Here is a 23,812-nt window from a genome sequence, read left to right as displayed (position 1 = left end):
GACATAGAATTTTGAAATATATCTAATACAATATAAATTCCTTCACAGGATTCACATTACGAATCATAAACTCTGCCTCGTGGGAGTCATCGGAAAAAATACATGACCACCTTGAGTGACGATATTAAATACTTTGATGATACCTGGTCTCCCTGCTCACAATACCTCTCAATTCCTACATCCCTTTGTCTATAATATGTTAGACTAATATATACATAGGGAAAGATACTCATCATTTCATCTTTCCACCTTTAAACGTTTCAGATTAAATGGTGGAGACTAAATGTTTTGTCTACCATGCCTCATATTGTCTTTATTACCAACAAAAAAAAGACATTTCCTGTATAATGAAATCTTGAACAGTAATATAGACTTTGCAATAATAGAAAATGCTTAAGCAGTATATTAAATATACGCTTTTCATTCTCTTACGTGTTAATTCTTCTAGCTGTTTTTCTTTAAATATTTTTAGTTGCCGGACAACATCAGTTATAGCTACTTTCGACCACCCATTCGAAGTCGGACTTGTCTTCCTGGATTTCCTTGTTTTTTTTAGCTAACGGATTGTGCTGTTTACGTTCAAACCTCCGTCAGAAGGCGGCTCTGTGAATGACTGTGAGATGCCTGAGAACACAGCTCCATTCAGGGCATATTATGGCCCCCTTTTCTCTCTCTCACTCCCTCTCTTTTCCTTCTCCCCATACAAATGCTTCAGCCGTTGGTTACATCTGGTTGGTATGCTGCTACTGAATGGCAATTCATGTAAATTAAGGGGGGGGGATGCTGTTTCTCATGCAGGACCAGTTTACAGTATGTGGGTGTTTTTATTCATACACTACACCAATTATGATTTCATTCTCTAATTGGAATTATTCAAAATCAGAAGCAATCTTGTAGTTTTCCCAGAAAAGGACAGTTTAGGAGTCCTAGGAGTCGATGGTTTCTGTATGGGAAAAGTAGATTTTGTACTACAAGTTGACTATTTTTACATGAAGCCTCATGCTGTAGTGTACTGCATCCAGCACCTTCTGTTGGTTTAGCTTAATTCAGCTGCTGTCAAGGCCCCAAACATTCACTTTTGTTATATTCAAATGAAAATAACGGCCACATGAAAGGCCAAGGTTGCCACGTTGGGGGAAATTCACCCTTAATCTACAGAAAATTATGAATAATTGCTTTAACCTATACCTTTGTATTAAATGATATATGTACTTGTAGAAAAGACAAATATTCTCTCTGCTTGTAAACTGCTATTTATAAACTGCTATTTATTTGCTGTTTATAAACTGGGATCTGGGCCGTTTTGAGTCCATGTTATATGGAATTACAAGATATGGAAAATTAAACGAGCGTTTGCACTGCGTGACTTTTTTGGAGCTGAGCATGAAATCTTTCATATGATTACACATTTAAGGTAAAATGTGCCTTCGAACTTTCCTTGCACGGCTGCTGATAAGGAACGGAAAAACAATTAAGCGAAATCCTTGTTTGGAGAAAATTGTTTGCACACTACAAAGCTGCTATATATTTAACTTAAAACAAGCATTTAAAACATTTATTAAGGATAACAATCATAATGAACAGTGCACTGCATGAGATTTTTCCGCGCATGTTGACCGTGAAAATGGAGGATCTGGCAACCCCCGTGTGAGCGTCGCACGTCGCTGCCTCCCCCCGGCCACCCTCTCGCCCCCAGCCGGCACAGATGGTCCCAGGATCGCCTATGGTGTCAAACGCTTTCAGCTGTTGCTGGCTTAGCAGGAAAGAAACTCCGATGAAAGTTTTTGGTGGGCAAGTTAAGAAAGCCTCGGCAAGCGAGCTACATATCCGTGACATCAGTTTTAAAACAAGAAAAAGGAGTGAACGCAGCGTAATATAGGGCACGCCAGCATTACCAGTTAGCTAACTTTTTCCAGACTCCTGTCTCCGATCCAGTCTTGGGGGAGAATGCGCTAGCTAATATAGCAACGCGTCAAAATAGTCAATAACCGACTTGCAGACTGTTATTACTTCGCCTCTGAAGTTGTTTTTTGGGTGTTTAAAAAAATAAACGAAAAAGAAAGCGTCGATTCGCCAATTCACAAGTGACGGGCGGCATCTAAGAAGAACATTTTAGGATAAATCTACATCAGTATTCCTGTCAGAAATGGCCAGACTGCTGGAGGGGGATATACTGGCCAGTTTGCGAGCCTGCAGCGCCCGGAAAGCGGCGAAATAAGCAGCCCACCTGTTTGTTTGGGGCTTTTATCCCACTGTCACTTCGGTTTTCTTCGTCACCGAGACAGACCAACGCGGCCAGGTAAACAGGTATGTTTAGTTTAGCTGGCTACACTATTTGTATAAGATAACTAACTGACGTGCGGAAGCACTAATACTTTACTTGCCAGCTTATCATTGCTCATCGTTCTTGTTTACTGATAAGCTAAACTGGCTTTAATTATTGCTTTTTGTGCGTTTTATGACTGATCACCTACCTAGAAAATCTTGTTTTTTCCCCCATTGCCTTCCTTCTGACTCCGGCTGCAAAATGCGTGCACTGTCAGCGCGAAGTGTGCTTTACGAGCTCGTGTGTTTGGTCCTCATAAATTATGAGCAAATAAAAGTTAATCACTTACGTGGAGCTTTTCAAACTCAAAGTGTTTCTTCTTAATTTTTAACGTGTGCATTAATTAGTTCTTTGCAAAATGTGTATTTAGAAAAGCCAGTTATCTGATATTAACATAGGAGCATGTAATTAAATACATTTTGGCTTCTTGGTGATTCTGTCCAATCCCAAAATCAATGATTACCTGAGATAGGGCTTTTAGGTAGAGTGACAGGGGTATAAAGACACACACCTGTTATCTCCGTCATTTAGGTACAAAAAACACATTTTCAGCTGGTCTCTGTGTTCAGGGGTGCTACTTGTCCCTTGCTACATATTGAACTATAATAATGTACTATCTTTTCCCATTAACTCCATCTGGTTGACTTTTGTATGGTTTGTATTCAGGGTGTGATGTGGGTTTTTTTTTTTTTTTACTATAGAGATGTGTTAAGTAAGAGGGCATGTGGGTTCGTTTACAACATATTGGGAACACATGCTGAGCACTTCAAGAACCCGTTGCCTTTCCCTTTGTTTACAACCTGGATGATGACCTCATCCTCTGATCTTATAGAAGGTGTGTAGCTTTTCTGTGCATATTTTCAGGTTGTTGTGATCACACGTGGCCTCACTGGAGGGTGTGTATGTGTGTGTCAGTCATAGGGCAGAAGGCCATCTGTTCTCTAGGAGGTGTAATGTTGGTCGGTCCCTTCTCTGGTGGAGACATTGCATCTCCAGTTACTTCCCAGATGGAATCTGCTTGGGAGAGGTCTCATCTTGCCTTTTACATGTGCCTCTTTTCAACTTAACTATGGAAATTAGAAGCTGATATCTCACCCTGGCAACTGGAGCCAGCTGTAAATACAGTTATAGTCATGTAGCTAAATTGGACTTTTGTTTAATTAGTGTGTCAAATACAGTGAGACAAAAATGTACTAAGTGTTTGTATGAAGGTTCTTATAGCACAGTGTAGTTAACACAGTATAGTTAATTTGGTGAGGACCGCTTTGCTATTGGAAACAAACACACTGTGTGACTCTGGTTTTAGCCTTTTGGTTTTGTTTTGCCGAACTTAGAAACGGAAGCAGCACTGAAAACATGTAGTATAATCATAAATACTATTTAACAGTAACGATTAAGGTATTGTAAACACTCATGTAAATATATGCATCCATTATCTGGATTCAGTCACGCTGTTTCCTGCAGAGGAAACTAAAGCCTTTATTCTTTCTGTAATCTTCTGATGCTTGTCCAATGTTTTCTCATTAGTTATAACTGTCACTTGCTATCAGCAACCATGATTTTAGGTTGAACAAGAGCTTTCACGAGTTAAGTTAAATGCTCTTTTTGTTAAAATCTCTTGAAGTTCTTTTGCCAGTAAAACTAGTGTTGTTTGGGGAAAGTTTGATTTTCTAATGTTTACAACGATAGCTTGAAATATTGTGGGAAACACAGATTTCCCCTCCAGCAACAGTTGCACATATAAAATGTTAATATTTTTTTAAGACACAGGAAGCTCTTTTAACTCGTCATAGTTAAGCTGTTTTTGTACTGTAGATTGAATGTCTTTTCAGGGGATCTGAGATCTCCTCTAGGGCTGACGCGATTAGTAGACGTAGTCGATGACATCGACGATGAAAATGCGTAGTCTTTAATATTCTATATTGACGCATCGTTTTTTAAAATTATTATTATTGTGATAAAATTACCTTTTTGATTTATAAAATGCTTCACTTCGTTATAACAAGTTTTACTTTAATATCACTATGTAATTATGGGAATTCTTCAAATTGTCACAAAATAAAAAGGTGGTTTTACACTGCGCAAAGTTTCAGTGGCATACCAGGGTAGCACTAGCGGGATGCAGGAGCACCTGTAGAGGAAAGGCACGGGCGCTATTCTGGATTGTGGACCTCCAGGAAAGGCAAAGCCACCTTAAGTGTTGTCTGTTTATGTTTATTAAATTACCATTAGTACGGGGAGCTTTAAAAATATCTATTCTCTATACAGCTGCTAAATACCTTAGAAATTCCATTTAGTAAGCGTTTGGAAAAACGTTTATGCTACAATCTGAAATTATTCTGCGTTGATTGATGGTTCCAGTGTGTGTTCATGCACTTTGGGCTTGGTGGGACCAAATGTTAGCGTAAACTAAAGTTGAAACATTAAATAAAAAAAAAATCGTGAACTGAAATAAAAATGGGATGTTTTAGGTTTCTGGGCTGTCTCCTTCTTCAAGTTCTTGACTTCAGTGCTTATGGCTTCCATGATTTACCAGAACAATCGCATATGGCGGTCTCCGCTAAACGATTTTAATAGGCATAAGGATACACCGGATTTATACAGATTACTATAACTTTGGGTATCACAATGCGCCTCTCATTTATATTTTAGGCCTGCTACTAATCTGTTTATGGGGGGTAAGTAAGGTACGTATAGTGCGGAAAGGCCGGCTATCGTTATCTAAAGCCCTGCAATTTCATAGTTTGTTGTTGCTAAAAACAAAATTAAATGAAATGGTCAATTTTATTTTAGGAAGAATATTAATCGTTTAGATTATTCGACGAATGGGTAAAATAGTCGATAGATTAATCGATAGAAAAAAAAATTGATATTCGTTAGTTACAGCACTAAGCTCCTCTAATGCCCGTCACCTGTGAGAACCATCTGCTAACTGCATAAGGGCTCATCTCCCATCCATTCTCCTTTTTAAACCTTAAAAAATATTTACTGATGGTTTTAATGCACCTGTTATAGCTTCTCCAGCCTGTGCAATGCCTTCCATATTCTGCTTCTTTACAAACCAGTTTCTGGTTCCAGATTTGAAGGGCTGGGCTTCAGTTGTGCTTCCACTACAGAGAAGTATCTGCATAGTTACTGAGCGTATTTCCGATACCCAGAAGACCCTCTGTGTAGGGTTCTTGGGTGTATAGGGGTGCCATCCACAGAACACTGGGCCTTTCTTCCCAGTGCCAAGAAGTGAAATGAGCCAGAAATGAAAACCATTGTAGTGTGGTTTCATGAAATGTTTAATCTGTGTTTTCCATGATTTGTCTTTCTTGGTTCTGGTCAACAGCACTCTCCAAATGTTGGTATTTGCTTGGTCCTGGCCAGAGACTTACTCAACATTGCTACGTCTGTTTGGAATGATCAGTGTTGGTGTTTTTGGTCAATAATTGTTAAGCTGTGTGTGCTTTAAGCTCACGTGTCTGCTGGTTAAATTTTTTCTTTTCCTCTATAAAAGTGTGTATACTGATGATTAAATAGTCATGTTATTTATTAACCATGTTTAAAGGAATGGTATTATTGAGGGCCTTAGTTAAATTGACCACATGAATGAGGTTCATAAATGGTACACAGAGCAGTTGATTAGAAAATGTACTTTGGGCTGAAATGTGTACTTTACATGCACATTAAGTCATAAAACACCAAGTATAATAATAATTCGATTATTTTTATTACCTGCAGGCTCTGATACCAAAAAGTTGGCTTTTTCACTATGCAAAAATGAGAATTTTCTCAGGTTGTACAGCTGAATTCACACAATAGCAATAACAAATAGTGTCAAGCAAACCATTTAGCCTAAATTTATTTTTTACAGCAATTTGTTAATGTTCTAATGTAAAGAATGTGTTTCCATCATATGAAATATTCGGTGTTTGTAATTGGGGTTAGAGATTTCAGTGCACGTTCTTTAGTCATTGCTTAGAGACGATACTGAAATGCCTATTAGACAAATATGTTTCACATTCAGAAGGGAGACATTTCAGACACAGACTTCACTGGAATGCTCAGATGACCCTCTGAAGGAAGCATTAGCTTCCTGTTGTGGACATTCCCTCCATTCTCAACTGCTGATGGGCTGGGCCTGAAACCTGGCTCATGGTTCTTTATTAAACAGTGTTACTGCTTTGTTTTGCACTAGTGAGTTGGAGGCGGAAAACGTGGCAGAAAAACAACACCGTGTGTTAAGCAGCCGTAAAACATAAAATAATATGCACTGATACTCAGCCAGCCCTAGCCATACTCACGAAAAATAAATCATGCTCCTATGTTAAGCCATCCTGGCTGGAGATTCTTGGAAGGAGACGTTTCTGCAATGAATATCAGAACTTTTTCAGAACGAATGCCTAACCCTGCTCTTGCCAGGCAGACCGTTTTTGAGAGCGTCCCCCTGTTGAAAGTAAGCCAAACTTTTGAGAGTATCCTTCTTTTATCTGAGGAATAACAATGAGTTTATCGTGAACGTAGCCATTACATTTTGTGTTTATGGATACGAAAGCTTATCTGCTTTGTCCCCCTTCCTGTTGGCACGTTGACAACATTGTAATGATTTAGCACAGAACCTGAAGATTAGTGGTCATCATAGAGTCGGAATATTCCACTTCCTGTCTCGTCTTTCTCATAGATTATTATTTCAGACTGGTTGTACGTTGTCAGCTTTTTATGTCATTAATTTCATTTAAATTGGACACTTTGGAATAATTTTATTGTTTTTTATCATGAGTATGTACCTATGACAGCCCTGGTTTGTGTAAGATACTTCCCCCACGAAGGCATGTAGCGATAGATTCTCTTAAGTAAATTGAATTAAAATGGCATTATCACACCAGAAGCTGCCATCATGGCTGGAGGGGCTATAAATAAGGTCCTTGAGTGCTCCACTCTAGCAGGTGCTGAGTGGGGTGACAGTTGGACATATGGACTTGACAGTCCGGGGGCCAGACGTGGGGCTATTAATCACCCAGGGTGTAGTGTGCAGTGAATGGCATGCCCGATGTAGAGGACGCCAGGGTTCTGGGGAGTGCAAGAGGGCATGAGGCTTCACTGCTGTTCGCTGATATGTCTATGCAGAACGTTGCTGCTGATGAAAAACATTGCACCGCGACGGGAGATCCTCACTCTTTTTTGCTCCAATCAGATAGCTCTGCTGCCGTTAACCCACCCACTTTTATTTACCCTATGGGCAGTCAGCCGTGTGAATGCATGGGAGACCCAGAATGGAACCCGTTGCTATTTGGACTGATGATAGGCCAAGTTTGATATCAGGACCACATGCTCCAGTGCTAGAGCCAGAACCATAGCAAAAAGGTTCTTGAGTTTTCTTGGTTTTTCCCATCCTGTCGAAAATGTACAGTATGTGCAATTCATGGATCCCATTGCTTTCTTATAAGGATGATTACAGATATTTCTGTTAATTGCTTTTGCTGTATAATTAATCTCTGTGAGGGGTTTTGGTCTTCACGTCATCTCTTTCAAATTAACCACCCATGATCTCAGTCCCCTTTCAACCGAAATGAGCATCTGAACTGTCTTCAATAACAGCTTTTATGGGACGGGACCACAGCGACGAGCCAGATAGTTTCCGATGGAGAATGAAGGTGGTTCCACTTTGTCGCGTGGAGTACGAGTGAAATGTGAAACTGGCTCTTAAGGAGGCGAATACAGCACCAGAGTTTGCCACATGGATGCTGCAATCTGCATTTAAATCCCAGAAGCAACTTCAGAAGATGTTCTTAGGGTGGCATTGTTGAGTTTCCCCTCTATGATAAAGCCTCCACCATCAGATCGGCAGCCTCCCACACCTCCCGCTGATGCCGGTTCCCATTTCAGAGGCTTGCGGGCCAGTGGCCTGAAAGGAGGGATTGTCTGGTGTCTCAGAGGCCAGACCAGGCACCCATTCACCACGGCTCAGCTCCAGTGTCCCAGCGGGGTCTGCTTGTGGATTACCAGTGCCTCCAGGCCGACTCTCACTGTGCCCCTAAGCATGCGAAAGCCTTTGCACTGCATTTCTGCGAGGAAGTGGTTTTGAAGTCCTTGCCTGGCATGCGTGGTGAGCCATTAAAAATACATGTTTGTGAAAATGAAGCACTGTGTTTTCTGTGTGCGATTAAGTGCACCGTGAGAATTTAATATGCTGTAGGATGTCAGCATAGGTTTAGGTGATAATACAATAACGATAATTATTGTAATTTTCCTCTAGCAGTATAACAAATATTCCATAAAAGTTCTATATGATTTAAGACCCGATGCTTGGCATCGCAGTAGAGCAGGTAAGTCTAAAGCAATCTGTCCAATATGCGTAATTCCAATGCCAATCTGTGGAAGGACATACATTCACACATTGGATAATTTAGAGAAGCCTGCGTCTTTATATTGTAGGTGAAATCTAGAATACTCTCAGGCAACCCGCACCAATAGGGTGAGAACATGCAAGCTCCATACACGCAGCAGCAAGATGTGAGATTGCAGTGCTAACCACTAAATCACCGTGTCTCCAAGGAGGGATTGAGACACTTACAGACCCTCTCAATAAATATAAAACTGCCATTTCAACTGCTGAGTAAAACAACACTGCATATTTGGCACATTTGGTCTGATATTCCTGTCAAAAATGAACACACTAATACAGAAACACGGGGGGGAAAGCAAAAACAGATCCATACTCGCCTGTCTAACCTTGGTGGGCCTACCCCCCCCCCCCCCCTTTCCGATTAGAAAAATTATTAAAAATACAAAAGGTCTTTTTACATGATGAACATAACTAGAGATGATAGTTCAATTCTTTCATTATTTTGTGCAGGATGTTTCAGTAAACATCTGTGTAATGCTAAAAAAAAAAACAATTTCTTAGTGTGTCGAGTTTTTTGCAAGTCGGACATTACGTTCGTTATTTTTAATATGTGTAATGTAGCAGCAGGATTTCCCAAAAATATACAGGGATAATAAGTTATTACACAACTGTTTTTGTTTGCAAATACCAAACTGTATAAATATTCAGTACTAAGGCAGGTATGAATATAATGTTTACAATATTGTCATTGTAGGATTTGGTGGCAGGGGTGCCGCTAGAGATCTTGGGCCCTATGAAAACATACCATATTGGACTCCAAACCCAGACCAATCCAATTATGTTTCAACTTTTTGGGGGCCCTGTCACTCAGGGGCCTTTGGATTTGTCCTAATTAATTAGGTTAAGTACTCTGCTTTAGGGTCTAACAGAAGGGACCCTTCAAATACTTAATCCGGCCTCCGTGTAGCTGTGGTTTTAGCTGTTGCAACAGCTATGCTTTCTTTTACACAAGTGTGCTATTTGGGATAAAATCAGTGCAGGCTGCCCATTTGTTACTTTGCACAAGTCTTCAGAAATACAAAGCAGCATTGTCCCCCGCCCCCCAGCCCTACTTTTTCATGTAACGCTGCGAGCTCAGGCGATGGCAGGCAGGATTTCTAGGGACAAGCCAGCAGCCTGGCGATGCAGTTCGGGTCCCTGTGGTTGATTAATGAGCGTCAGGAAGGCCTGCGATTTAGATCCTTTTATGGTAGCGTGACCATGTGGGGTATCCACAGTGACCAAGCAGGGAGGTAAGAGGAAGCCACCCTGGAGATGTCCGCCCGCTCCTCTGGGAGAGCCTCTTCTCTCATGTGGAGCGGTTCCTTTCCTCTGCGGCTGGATGGCGACTTCTCTGTTCTCTCCCATTCTCTCATTCTCTTTTTTGTTGGCTGTTGTTTTTGCTCATTCATCTGTGACTATAAGCAGTGCGAAATCAACAAAATTAACAGAGCATCCAATAAGCTGTATTTTTGCTGCTGTTGTTTGGCATGTGGGACACTTTGCACAGCTCTTCAGAAATACGACTGACCCTATCCTGAGCTCTGTGAAAAATTTCACAAAAACACTAGATTTTGAGTTGAATTACAATGATGTGTCTTGCTGCTGTAGCCACAACAGTCATGCTTACGCTTCAGAATCTGATTGCAAAAGGATTTCAAGGGAACATTTCCTGGGGATTGTATAAAAGGAAAAATTTCACAATAGAAAATGAGATTTTGGCTTTGCCTCTAGACATTGAAGGCCTTTTATTTAGACTTCTGTGTCCTGAAGAGAAGTGTGTTGCTATGCATGTTCTCTATTCTCACTTGTGCCCTCTTTATTTTGCCAAACAGTGCTGCCTTGCTGTGGGACCTTCCCCAGCCGGGCTGCATTTGCTGCACCATGTAATCAGACGCTTTGCTCGTTTGGCAATGCGAAGCAGCTCAGTGCCGAAGCTGGCATCCCACCTGCCCCAGTTTCGCTGCCCGCTCCTGTTTTTGAAAAGAAAGTACTTTCTCTCTGTCTTTCTGCTGTCCTTTCCAATCCCTTCTCTCTGGAAAGTGTGAGGACAGGGTCTCCCCAGAGCTGCCAATCAGACTGTCACCTGATCCGCCTCATCACTACTGCAGGGTTTATGATGTCACCGTAATGGTCGGACGCCTCTGACATTCTGTGTGACAGCTCGTAGTGTGTCCGTGTGCCGGGCTGGGGCCGCGGTAATGGCCTTGTCCAGTCACCAGTGACGGGCATAGTGACGGGTTCAGTGCCAGGCAGCAGTAGATGGTGGCATAGGCTTACATGCCCACTGGTGCCAGCTGGTCCACTCACTCAAAGAGCGGGACTCTGATTCTAGTTGTTGTACATGCTTTGCATGCGCGTGTGTGCATGTCACCCGAGGGTCAGTGACCCTGACCCGCCCCCGCCCCAGTGAGGGATGCGGAAAACCCCCCAGGCATGCTCTCACTGTGGGGCCTTTGTCAGCTGCTCTGCATGGTTATCGCAGGACGAGGAGAGGAGCAGCGGTACAATACTGGCCTCTTCTTTAAGGCCCGAGCGACCCGGCGAATGCCGACCAGCCCAAGTAAGCGGGGTGTCGGCTGCGCTCTGGTCTGGTAAAAACTTCTTCTGAAGTGGGGTGAAAGTGGTGTCGCTGCCCCTTTGCTCTCCAGTTTGCAGTATCCATAATGTGGGCTTTTGGGTTGCTGCACTCAGTCCCTCAAGCTTCACAGATGGCACCCACAGCTGAGGACATGGGACATGGGTGAGCTGGAGAGTGGCTATAAACCACTTAGCATATACCACTTAGTTATATCCAAAGTACATTTTTCAAGGAATCAAGGTTGGACAGCCCCTGAGGCAATTGGGGTTAAAGGCCTTGCCAGAAGGTCCAACGCTAATATCACTCTGCCAACCATGAGCCTTGAACCAACGACCTTCCAATCACAGACACGACATCCTAACAGTGAGCCACGCACCTCTCCCTGGTTATGCTGCTATGTGTGACTTTATCCTAGCCCCAGTCTGTTTTCCTTGCTAAATGGCTCAAATTGGGGATGTCCTTAACATGGGGAGGGGAGGAGAGTATTATATAACCTGGATGCAGCTATACTGTGCTGTAATACTAACTCGCAATAAGTGCGTCTTTGGCCCCGCTCTGGGCATAATAAATCACTTTCCCATTATATTGCCTCGAAGCAGTGGTGATTTTTGAGCCGTGTTGACGATGAAAATAGATAGCGATCTGGGCCGATTGTTTATCCACGTTCCACAAAGCCTGTAATTGTGTTCTGACATTGTTTTTGTTTAAATTTGAAGCAGGGAGTAGTTAGCGCACATACAGCCCCTGCCACAAAACTGACAAGCGGGCAGTGGGGGGCAGCTCTGAGAGGAACCGGTGTGTAATGGGAGAGCGGGCGACACGAGGACAACATCCTGCAGGCCCTCATTCTTTCCACGTCAAATCATTCTGGGGGCTCACAGGCCGGGGCTGTCCCGGGGGGGGGGGGGATGTTTGAGAGAGGCTAGGCTGGCTGGGGTCTGCTTTGCCCCTTCTGGAAAACATGTGGGCTAAAACCAAATAGCAGCTGGAGTGTAAGCAAATAGCAGCACAGAGTTTAGGAAGCATAGAATCGGCATTATTAATCAGCTTCCCCAGCGGTTTCTTTGGCGGGTTAAATTTCTGATCCAAATTGCTTTTTTAATGAACTCAGCATAATAAAAATTATTGACTAACCAGCTAGCAGAGGCTTTCGGTTGTGAGATAAGAACGCTTCAGGGAAATATACTCATTAATATTATAAAAATGATCAACTGCTTTATATTGGCTCACTTTGCATCCTGCATGGAGAGGGGCGTTGCTATGTTCGCGTCCCCTGAGAGGGCACTCTACCCGGCCCGCTGGTCTCCAGTCTCGGTGCCCGTGCCATCTGGACCGCAGCGTCCGTGCCGAGTTTACGGGGCCCGCAAAGATTAATGGCGGCACTCTGCTGGACATTCCTGTGGGGAGCCCCCTGGGTGCAGAGTGGGCGTATCCTAGAAAGCCACCCTCCGCCTCTGGACCCTCACTCCGCTCTCGCGTCCTGAGCAGCCTGACGGGACATGCCCGGGCCTGTGCAGGAAACACCATGGCTCGGAGGGAGTGTCCCGCAGAGCCGCACCCCAGCAGGCCCGCGAGCACGCCCAGGCCAGCTGAGGGAGTGCTATTCACCCAGCCGTCAGGCCCAGCACCTCCCCACACCGCCAGCCTGTCTCGTACAGGCTTTCAGTGTGGCTGTAGGGCCAAAACAAACAGCTGGGAAATTTTTATGGTTTCTAAGAAAGTGTATCATGTATTTGATGGTATCTTCTTTAATCCATTCATCCATCTTCTCACTAATTATTCTGGACAGGGTCACCATGGGGGCCTGGAGCCTATCCCTAGTTAGGAATGGCATAGTGCTGCACCCTGGTTAGGATGCAGTCCATCACAGGGCACATATGCTGCAAGCAATTTTAGCTTGAATGCATGTCTGTGAAAGTGGAAGGAAACCAAAGGAGCACAGGGAGAATATGCAAATTGCACTCACACTGCAGGCAGGAATCAGACCCCTCCAGCCTTGAAGGTGTGAGCCAGCGTGCCCCCTTGTTTGCTTTTGTGTACATTGCTTTCTTATGAAGTTGTGCTTAAGCGTATAGATAAGTGGGCTGTCCCTTGTCTCGTTGAGATTCTAGACTGTATTTCCCCCTTTCTTTATAGGTACAGAACTGAGCATGATCTCATGGATGTAATCTGCAACTGACATCGATCGCCCATCTTCAGTCCCAGCCCCCCGAACCTCTGCCTCAACATGACGGACCCCTCCCCGCTGGTCTTGGAAGGGACAGAGGCCGGCATGGCTGAGGTGGACACGTGCACCCTGGAGATCGAGCGCAAGTACGAGGTCATCCCAGCCGTGATCTGCTCCATGTGCTTCCTGTTTGGCATCATCTACTGCTTCTTTGGTAAGCTCAGACGGCCCCCGCGCTTTGTGCGAATCTTTAGTTATTTTTTCCGCCTGCTCTCATCTCCATTTCACCTCTCTGCAAGTCAGTAGTCCACCTGAGTGTGTCAGCAAGCCGTGTTAAATAGGATCAGGCCTGATCTACCCATAGCTAGGGAATGGCTTGGAATCTGCCAGTATAAGCAGATTAGCTGCTTTCCTGCCAGCTGGGTGAGGCAGATGGGAATCCTGAGCTGCCCCCCACCTCAAATCAATTTTTTGCTCCGCTCTCTAAGATGTCATGGCTCGGATGAGTGAAACCTGCTTAGCTCAGCACCTGTCTAGTAGATGAATGAGGTATTTGGCGATACTTGGCTATCCAGGTGTCCTTTTTTGTGTCTTCATTCAGCTAAAATGATGATGACTACTATGTTGAACTTGTTTTTACTTCAGACTCCCTGGCTTTGTGGTAGTTCACCAATTTGTGCATAGAATGTATATATATAAAAAAAAGGTCCCGGCTGCCACCCAGTGGATATGCAGAATACTGCAGTTTCTGGTCTTTCAGCAGTGGTATTTCTGTTTTTTCCCCTGCCTGTCTGACCTCTCCTGCCCATTTGCTCCCCTTCCCCTCTCAGGTTACCGCTGCTTCAAGGCCGTTATGTTCCTGTCTGGCCTGATGTTCGGCTCGGTGGTCGTCTTCCTGCTGTGTCACAGAGAGCGACTGCTGGACACGGAGCTCAGCGTCGAAACCAGCGCGGGAATCGGCCTTGGGATCGGTCTGCTCTGCGGGATGGTTACCATGCTGGTGCGCAGTGTTGGCCTCTTCATGACCGGCCTGCTGCTGGGGCTCCTGCTGGCTGTCGCCGCTCTAGTGGCCATGGGCCATTTTTACACACCAGGTACGGTGTGGGTGCCCCTAGGGGCGCTGTTGGGCGCAGGCGTGCTGTGTGCCGTATTGGCGCTACAGTGGCAGAAACCGCTGACGGTGGTTTCTACCGCCGTGTTCGGCGCGGCTGTGGTGACAGTGTGCGCGGACTACTTCGTGGAGATGTTTGCCCTGGCATCACACGTGTACAACTGCCTACGCCTGGCGCCCACCCCTCCGCTCTGCTGGTACAGCTGGGTGATCATGGGCATCTGGCCGGCCCTCAGCTTCATGGGAATGCTGGTCCAATGGAAGCTCACCGCCGACGGATACTCCCACGCCGAGGGTGAGCCGCCCGTCCGCCCAGACCGGTAGCCACGTCTGGCCCGCCGGCTAACAGCGCTCTCTTTCACCCTCAGTCATCGTCAGCAGGAGGCAGAAGAAGGTCCAGCTGATGCGAATCCGGCAAAGAGAGGCCAAGAAGCAGCAGCAGGGAGGGGGTCAGCTGGCCACGTATCGCCGCAAGGCCACGCCAATCAAGCGCTATGCTGGAGACATCCTGGCACCGGTCCGTGTCAGCAAGGAATGATGGGAATTCTTTCTTATACAATGACGCAAGATTGGTGTCCCAGGGACATTAAAATTCAATCCAAACAGATGTACTATTACATTTAATATGACTTTTTAAATTATTGTTCATGTGATTCCTCTAACAGTAAAGTGCTGCTATAATTCTATTTGGAAATCAGTAATGTATGAACAGCACAACTAGAGGGCGCTAGTGTTACAGTATAAAGTCAATATGATGACAGCATATGTAAGTGCTGATACATTAGTGTTAAGCTGGGCTGTTGTAATCACCCTTGTCATTTGCCTTCCTCAGAGTTACCTACAGAGCCTGCGGGAGCGTCAGATGGGTACAGGCACCTCCATGAGCAGCCTGGGCACCACCAACCACACCACCCTCGACTACGACTTCGAGACAGGCTCCACCGTTCCCCTGACGGCAACCAGCCCTGTCGTGCGGGTCTGAGGCCGTGTCCCGGCTTGGCTGATACTGGGCCATGCTGAGTCTGCTCTGTGAAACGCTGTAGCTCTCAAATTGACTCGATTCTTCATCGCTGGAGAAGAATCCAGAGATCCTGTCATGCTGTCTGCCACAAGGGAGCCGATTTCTGCCCGTCTAGTCAGCCATAGGAATCATGATGAAGAAAGAAAAGTCAATCATGCTATGAAATTACATATCTGAAACGTGTGCAATCATGTATGCAATTGCTGTCATTGTGGTACAGTTGAAAAGGTATTTGAATATGAGGAAATCCACGTGCATTCTGTGATTGCCAGACTCTGTGAGGTGACATCCTCATCTGTCTTCCATCGGTGGCAGATTTAAGGTGATCTTTGACTTTTTCACTGGTTATTTCGACTTGTCCTTTTATGGTAGGATGCAGTATCTGTCTTAGAGTCTGTGCTTATGATCCACCAGGATTTTCACAGACGGTAAATACTCTGATCTGTTTAGTGTGTTGCTGACTGTTTACAGTGAGGACTGTAGATTCTTATGCTTTAGTTAAAAATATTAAAAGCTTTTTTTTTGTGAAAAAAGTGACACTGCAAATGATTTTCCTCTAATTAGTATACAGGAATTGTATACAAGGTTCTTTATTATTAGAAACAGGTGAATTACTTCCCTAATGTCTTAACCTGATAAATGTGATTGACAGGTTACATAGCAATGAGTACTGTGTTTTCTGACAACCATGGAAAAAAAAAACAATCTCCATGGCAACCAAAGTTTTGTTTATGTTATAAATGGTTGCCACACCTGGCTTTCAGATTACCTGGAACAACAGGTAACTCAAGTTCAATTTCCGTCTGTGGCGTGTGTCATAATGAAATTAAAGAAACTACATGAGCAGATCAGCTGTGGCTGTTTGAGATTCATTTTTCATCCATTTTTGATTGACCCGCAGTGTCACGATTTCAACAAGGCTCAAAAATACCTCATAAATTAATTTTCCTACCTATTAAGGGAGACGTTTCAAACATTCTTTTAATTTCACACAGTCTCAGCATCCATCCACCCTCCAGCTGTTTGGCTCACGGGGCGATTCTCAGAAGTTTGTTAAAATAGGTCATGCGGTATTCAGCTGCCCATAGTGTCAGCTAGAGCAGGATCATTCTGTTATGTGTACATTTACACTGCTGTTATGTGTGTTGACATAATGTGTGTGTTTTCTCATCTGTTCTGCTCACGCCCTTGTTTTAGTGACATGGTCACCCTGCACTCTGACCCCCAGGTTTCACAGTGATATAGAGACATACACCATGTTCAGGACCTCAGACCACCAGCTGTACACAATGGCATCAGCACACTTTATTATAATTTTTTTTTTAGTTGTTTGGTTGGTAACGTCATAGGACCATACAGTACCCATTGCCATGTCCCACGGGGACAGATAACGTTACTATGGGCCTTTGTTTCTTTAATAGCAAGTGCACCGCACTGAGATATGCGTAGTGCATTCAGGTTTCTGTTGTTAAATGTCCCGTGAGGCTTGAGCTTGTGCCTGATCCCGCCTCCTGGTGACCCTCCCCCTCCCCACACATTGAATTATCACTCCATCACCACTGTCCTGATGTCACTCGTCTGTGACGTCAGTCATCGCACATCATCCAGCGCTCCCTCTTGCTGAGTGGGTAGCCACTCTCCACGCTCATCTGCTTGCCAATGCGCCAGTATTGATCGCCCTTGAAGAAGTAGACTCTGCGATTGGTCCAGGTGAGGGCGGAGTCAGGTTTGGTGGGCACGCCTTTGAAGAGCTGGGAGGTGGGTCTGGGGTAGGAGCTGAGACTGGTACTGTCCAGCTCATCCCACTGCCAGTGTTCAGAGCCCTGAGGGGCAAGAGGAGGGACATAGTTTGGCATTACAGGCCCATTTCCCAGCAAGGCGCCTCATCACTGGAACTAGAGGCTATCCTCTATAGCTACCGGCTAAAATACCTGTTTCCTTACACCTGCAACATATGAATTTCCAAGAAGTTTGTCCCTTACCTTAAAGAAAGCAAGTTTTTTGGTGGCTTCAAGGTACAAAGCAGCATCGATGTTTGGGGGAATTCTGTTAAATTTCTTGGGGAAGCCACTGTCCAGCTGGAAGTTGGTGAACCTCCACAATTTGTCACCTGAGTTGGAGTGTGTGGATGAGGGAAATGAGAACCTAACATGTCGGTTACCGGTCAAGAGAGTGGAGAACGTCGCAATCTAAGATTGCGGATAATGCTTCATTTTCCAGAAGCACTAATCTATAGTAACCAGATAATCCATGTCAGGGAGGACACCTCAGACTACATTAAAATTAAAAGGTTCCTGTGCTTTGCTAAATAGTTCAGCTCACCTTCTGCCTTGGCTGGTTTGTTTCCTTGATTGAAAGATTCATCCAGCTGTTTCACATTAACATTAGTGACGTATGCATGATTATAGGAGACTGACCAATCGGCACACAGCAACAACTCAAGGCATAAATAAAATTCAGGTCCTTCTAACTGAAATGTTAGTTTACAAATCCTGTCCAAACTGAAAGTGTCCTTTCTGACAGAGATTATCTAGTCACACTAACTAATCCAATGCAAGGTTATGGTGAGCCTGAAGCAGGATACACCACGGATAGGTTGCAAGACCATCATTGGAAGCAGGGCTAGGGAAATTTAGAGATGAAGGTTGACTTGACCAGCATGTCCTTTAGCAGGTGCTGGCAGGAGCATTGGAGGGTCATGGATACCCTAGGAGATTCAGGGGCCCCAGTCTTTAACAGGGGCCCTTGAATATGTAAAACAATACATAAAATTGTGGAAAAAAAACAAATTGTGCCCGATAGGCTTGTACCTGACATCCCACCCAGGCTGTATCCCTGCCTTGTTACCCATGCCGTCTGGGACAGGCTCCATACCAGTTTTGAAATATAAGGAGGATCCAATCCTTTACAAAACCATAACATTCATTAGGACATTTAATGGTGCAGATACCTTTCAGGAAGTAGGTCTTGCCAGTTCTCTGGGAGTGGACGGTGGCATCGAGGTTGCCAGGGAGACCCTTCCATAGCAGGTTAGTTTTGACCGGACTGTTGTAGCCCTTGTCTGACACTGTCCACACATACTCCCCACTGAAGGCATATGTCTTTCGTAGGGGACCTTGATGAGTAGAGGTAGCAAGGATGTTTGGACTTCGGGCAAAAGGTATGATACAATAATTATATGCAGAATAATATCACTGAAACACAGGTGATGCTAATCTGATGTCAAACTGTAGGAACCTGATTGGTTCTTGCTTGACTTAATACTGAGTTAATGCTTCTTTAATATACTGTGTACTATGATGACACAGGGCAGTGCTTCCCAACCTGGTCCTCAGGGACCCACAGACAGTCCATGCTTTTGCTCCCTCCCAGCTCGTGGACTGTCTGTCAGGGAGCCGGGAGGGAGCAAAAATGTGGAGCGGCTGCAGGGTCCCTGAGAAATGGATTGGGAAACAGTGATGTAGATGCTTTCTTCATACCTAGCATGATGGCATCCAGGCTGACCGTACAGGGGTCTGGAGGTTTCCCTTGACCCCCTGACGAGTGGGATGGGGAATTGGGAGTGGTTGGCTGACCTTAAAGGGAAGAGTAAATCATGGACAAAGCTGCGCGTAAAATCATTCCTAATGAACACATTAATGTCCCATCTGTCTATTCCAGTGTTTCCCAACACAGTCCTTGGAGAGCCCCAGACTGTCCACATTATTGCTCCCTCTCAGCTCCCAACACCGAATACCTGGTGCAGGTGTATCAGGAGCTGGGAGGGAACTAAAAAATGTCTGTCTGGGGGCTCCCCGAGGAGTAGGTTGGGAGACACTGATTTCTTTAGGCAGTGTTGACTCCTTTGTAAACCTGTATATTTAATAAAATGGAGGTCTGTCTCTCACCATAAAGGACCTGGATGCCTATCACGTCATCAGGGTGCAGCTTAAAGTTGCTACGGTAACCACTGTAGATGGGACCCATGAGGGCACTGCTATACTGGGAGTGGCCCAGCCCCAGGGCGTGGCCGATCTCATGGGCGGCGACAATGCGCAGGTTGGTGCCATCGTACTTGCCCTCTGTCCAGTACTCGTCCTCGTCGAAGTGCACTATGCCCGACTCTGGGGCTTCAGCATGAGCCAGCACACCACCTAGGGGGGGGGGGGCAGAAACACATCAGTGGTGCTTTGCCTATGTGTGTCCTGACCCCCCCCCCCCCAGTCAATCAGAGTTCGGCATCTTTACCTAGCCCATCGAATGCAGCCGGACACGATCCCGCTTTCTTATGGAATGAGATCTTGATGTCGGCTCTCCCATCCGTCACCTCTCGGAATTTCAGGGGAGAGACATCACTCCAGTACTTAAAGGCAGTCCAGACAGCAGCACGGGTTTGGGCCTGACCCATATCGGGTGTGTAGTTATATATACGGTATGTCAGGTCCTTCTTCCGCCAACGGCCTGCGTAACGCACATAAACAGCAATTACAAAGATGCCTCTAGTTTAGTTATCCTTCTGCTAATGATATTGGTGAGGATTATTCAATTGTTCAAACTGAGAGACTGAGGATAAGTGTAACAGTTAGGTAAGGTGCCATGATCTAACTGGCTGGGTTAGTAAGTCGTTAAACTCTCAGTTAAAGATAATTGTCATATGAAAAATTTTGCTGCTACAGCCGCTTTGGCCGCCGACTCGCCTATCACACGGTATTTGTGGGTCTTCTGGATAAAAGGGTCTTGCAGGCCACAACGAGGCATTGTCATCATCGCTGCTGTTCCATTGTCAAAGTTTCCGGTCACGGGGAGGTTTGCTGCCTTCTGGAAGACCCTGGGGAGAGGAGGAAATGGGAGCGGGAGGGAATGAGGGTAAGAATGAGGCGATTATACCGTCCAGGAGAAGCTAGCAAACCAGTGCTACTCCTAATCCCTACAGTGAGATCCTCAATAATAATGACTGATGGTACATTCTGGAAAAATGGCTTCCATAAGCTTCAGCCTTGATCCTCCACACAACCGAGCTTTTCATTCTGATCTTCGGTGATTCAGTTGTGTGTACAAAAAACTAAGCCTAGTTAAAACAGTAAGATGGCAACATCAAACACACGCATATGTTCAGACTAGTTGCAGTCAGCTTTACTGTTGTTAGCACGAGTGTTGTTGTTAGCACAAACATCCTGGTTACCTGAGGGCCTCTCTAATGTCCTCTGGACCATAGCTGTGCTCCTTTGCCTCCAGCGAGGTGTGCAAGTAGCCGTAACGCTTCAGGTAAGTCTGGAGAGATGAGGGAATGTTACATCGCGTGACATCAAGTTCAATCCCCCTTTCAGTCACTTGTCCTTGGCTTTCGAATTGTGAAAAGAATAGCAAAGTCCTTTCCCTGAAGCTTTCCTGCTGAAAAAAAGCTATGCCTACTTGGCATTATGTCAGTCAGAGAAGGAATTATGTGTTAAACAGACTTCGGGTATGAAAAAGACAGAGCTATCGCGTAGGCCAAGCAGATGCTCTGCCATAACAGATTAAATTACAGCTGGAGCCATTTGCTGTCAATGCAGACATTATTCCTCCAGCAGGTTTCAAGACCACAAAACTCCAGATCTAAACACCATTGCAGATTAATCACAGGGGTGCCAGAAGTATATATTTCTGTGTATTTCCATTAATCGCCTAATCCCCTGCTGTCAGCTGTAATGTTCTATAACAGCTTGACAAGGAGTGGTGTGGATTTTCCGCAGTAAGTAGCAGAGGAGACTTTTAGCAGTTTTAGTCTGAGTAATGGAAAGCTGCCCTTTTAATGCAGAAACCATGTTCATCAACTGCATTTTAGATATACGTTTGCATGAAGATGGCGAAACAAAATAGAATAGCTCCATTATGAAAGTACGATTACATTTTATTTAGCAAACTCTTTTATCCAAACCAACATACAATTGAGAAGACGGAGTCAGACAGTCCCTGGAGCAGTTGGGGGTTTCATGCCTCGCTCAGGGGCCCAACAGTGATATCATTCTACTGGCCCTGGGATCTGAACTGACGACCTTCCGATCACAACATGCTAGGTCCTAAGGCTGGGACAGCCAAGTGTCATACTGTCACTCCCACCACCATCCTAAGGAGGACTTAATACCTGGCCCCACACACACACAGATGCACACGGTCGTCTGTTAATAAGCCATGCCTGCAGTGGGACCAGACATCATCCAGGCCTCGTGGATACGACCCTATTGGTAACGGGAATGTCTGAAGCGAGTCTGAAGAGTGGCTCCCTTGTGTTTTCATTCCTCGCTCTTACCGTGGCTTCCAGAAGGTTGCTCCAGTCTATCGGGGCTGAGAGTGTGGCAGAGAGGACGCTTGAGAGCAGCACTGCTGGGAGTAAGAGGCCCATCTTCCACCGAGAGCAGTCAGCTGTTCTACAATGACAAGACCCCTGTGGGTTTTGCAGATGAGTATGTTTGCCTTGACTGAGAACTCCCTCACGGTGCAACCTCTCCTTGCCCTCCAGCATTTGCTCTTGACTTTCCACTCGTTGTCTCACTTCTCCTCCTGTCGTTTTTATACCCTCTGATGAGTCAGTGCCCCTTGAGCCCCCACTGTGACCTATCCCCAAGGATCCAGGCTCATTTTGGGATGGGAGGCAACCGAGTCAGTCACCGCAAGTCTGCCCTTCCCGGCAGACAAGCACCCCTGACCTCCCCTCTAACAAAAGCAGTTGTCTTACTTTTAATATCCTCTCTGCTTGCGTAAACTAAAATAATTAGCTCAATAAAATCAATATTAAAGGTGGAAAAAAAATATGTACACAGTTGGTGTACTTTACTTTTTTTTAAATTATGCCACTTGTCATATATCATAAAATGTAATTAGACAGAAAGGAAGATTTTTGGTGGTTAGGAATTCTTACTGATCTTTAATTACGGCTGAGTCACGCCTTGGAAAGGCTAATGAGTTGCTTCCAGGAATTTACACATGGGATTTTATTCAGTCTGAAAAGCAAAATTATTCTGGTCTTTCAACTTCATATGTGAAAAAACATACGCATATGGCTTCAGATTTTTAAAGCACTTTTGTGCTTTCGTATGTCCAAGTAACAGCTGCTGTCCTATGAATTACGCCCACATTTAGCATAAAATGACCTTTATTGAAGCGTTTACGAAACCACGCGCCACGAAATGTTTTCATTTGGGAAGCTATCCCTGGATGAAGGGAACGTACGCAGTGGGATTTGGAAGGGGACCAGTGTTCCACTAATTCAGAGAAGCCAATTTATTGAAAAATGAGTGGAGGTGTAAGGGACCCACACATATATACCGAGGACATTTAATCCCCATGTGGAAGTACTCAAACCCATGGCCACCCCAGGAAGCACCTCATGAACATTCAGGACAGAAAACTGGACTCCATAGGGGCACAGTCACCTCCATACACACCATTCTGTGTAGTTTAGGGAATCATAGGGGATTCTGTCTGTAATCAGAATCTCTAATCTGTGATGAAGCAGCACTTCATTCAATTTTACACAATAGCAGGAGGATGACCGAGTTAAACGTGCGTCATTCCACTGATGGCGCTAACAATGACGGTGAGTTGATTGCAATCAGAGGGATAGCCCTGCTCTTACAAAGGTTTTGATGTAATTTACATACCAACATACATAACAACCCTAAAATAATCTTTGTATGCCACTTTGATTTATGACAACTTAATTAATATTAAATAGTTGCCAGAAAGTCAAGTTAGGGCATATGGACGTGAAGAGCTAAAGCTAGACATTTATTCCTGCGTTTGTACCGCATATGATAGCTATCGCTGAGCTAGTTAAATGCCTCCAGGCTGTTGTCTTATTGCTTAATGTTGTGGTGAAAAACGCATAGGCAGTCTTTCCATACCACATATAAATTCATCTGGTTTTACAGTCTCTCTGTGATTATCTACTAACTTGTCTTAGGAGGAGCATGCTTGTTAGTGTCAGACTGTCCACATCCCATTACTGAAACTTCAAAAACCTGTGCACAATATGAGACCTGTACTCATATTTATCTCCATTTTTACTGATTGTTGTTACATCTGTCTCTCGCAAAATTTCCCGCTTGTGATTAATTTCCTGTGTGTATCTGCCCTCTGACTCCAGGTCATATGTCCATGTCATATTCCATGTATACAGGGTCAGGTGTGTATACAGGGCTGAAAGCTGATTGGCCCCCAGAGTGCTGCCTCACTCTCACTCACCAATCATTGGCTAAGGATAAGGTTGGCTCCACTG

General features: G+C 44.8%; 2 protein-coding genes across 5 annotated transcripts; one reads left to right on the top strand and one right to left on the bottom strand.

Annotated features, from left to right (window-relative positions):
- The first annotated feature begins 1,667 nt into the window (after nucleotides 1-1,667).
- Nucleotides 1,668-16,424, top strand: LOC125744833 (transmembrane protein 198-like). 4 transcript variants are annotated; one of them, XM_049017103.1, is made up of 6 exons: nucleotides 1,668-2,307; nucleotides 8,198-8,417; nucleotides 13,414-13,658; nucleotides 14,275-14,850; nucleotides 14,924-15,072; nucleotides 15,388-16,424. In XM_049017103.1, exons 3-6 carry the CDS (start codon nucleotides 13,505-13,507, stop codon nucleotides 15,535-15,537), a joined length of 1,029 nt encoding a protein of 342 aa, XP_048873060.1. In that variant the 5' UTR covers nucleotides 1,668-2,307; nucleotides 8,198-8,417; nucleotides 13,414-13,504; the 3' UTR covers nucleotides 15,538-16,424. The 4 variants fall into 4 exon arrangements, with proteins under 4 accessions (XP_048873060.1, XP_048873061.1, XP_048873062.1 ...); XM_049017104.1 differs by lacking the exon at nucleotides 8,198-8,417 and adding an exon at nucleotides 3,028-3,161; XM_049017105.1 differs by lacking the exon at nucleotides 8,198-8,417 and having other exon boundaries at nucleotides 1,668-2,299.
- On the bottom strand, nucleotides 16,421-22,066 carry LOC125744831 (matrix metalloproteinase-19-like). The gene is made up of 9 exons (XM_049017099.1): nucleotides 21,845-22,066; nucleotides 20,738-20,826; nucleotides 20,253-20,383; nucleotides 19,804-20,016; nucleotides 19,464-19,709; nucleotides 19,056-19,151; nucleotides 18,527-18,691; nucleotides 17,559-17,686; nucleotides 16,421-17,399 (listed from the first exon to the last, which is right to left on the bottom strand). The coding sequence occupies exons 1-9, from the start codon at nucleotides 22,055-22,057 to the stop codon at nucleotides 17,163-17,165; spliced, it is 1,518 nt and encodes a 505-aa protein (XP_048873056.1). The 5' UTR covers nucleotides 22,058-22,066; the 3' UTR covers nucleotides 16,421-17,162.
- Nucleotides 22,067-23,812: the final 1,746 nt, after the last annotated feature.

The sequence above is a fragment of the Brienomyrus brachyistius genome, chromosome 6 (genome assembly GCF_023856365.1).
Source record: "Brienomyrus brachyistius isolate T26 chromosome 6, BBRACH_0.4, whole genome shotgun sequence".
Classification (NCBI taxonomy): Eukaryota; Metazoa; Chordata; class Actinopteri; order Osteoglossiformes; family Mormyridae; genus Brienomyrus; species Brienomyrus brachyistius.
Note: the sequence above shows the minus strand (reverse complement) of the source record. Positions and strands in the feature narration are given on the sequence as shown.

What these genes read in the sequence shown, in the direction of transcription:
- LOC125744833 (XM_049017105.1), top strand. Translation starts at nt 13,505, where the DNA reads ATGACGGACCCCTCCCCGCTGGTCTTGGAAGGGACAGAGGCCGGCATG. An exon ending in CATCATCTACTGCTTCTTTG is followed by an intron (nt 13,659 to 14,274) that starts GTAAGCTCAGAC and finishes TTCCCCTCTCAG; the next exon opens with GTTACCGCTGCTTCAAGGCC. An exon ending in CGGATACTCCCACGCCGAGG is followed by an intron (nt 14,851 to 14,923) that starts GTGAGCCGCCCG and finishes TTTCACCCTCAG; the next exon opens with TCATCGTCAGCAGGAGGCAG.
- LOC125744831 (XM_049017099.1), bottom strand. Translation starts at nt 22,057, where the DNA reads ATGCTGGAGGGCAAGGAGAGGTTGCACCGTGAGGGAGTTCTCAGTCAA. An exon ending in GCAACCTTCTGGAAGCCACG is followed by an intron (nt 20,827 to 21,844) that starts GTAAGAGCGAGG and finishes TCATCTCTCCAG; the next exon opens with ACTTACCTGAAGCGTTACGG. An exon ending in GACATTAGAGAGGCCCTCAG is followed by an intron (nt 20,384 to 20,737) that starts GTAACCAGGATG and finishes TCCTCTCCCCAG; the next exon opens with GGTCTTCCAGAAGGCAGCAA.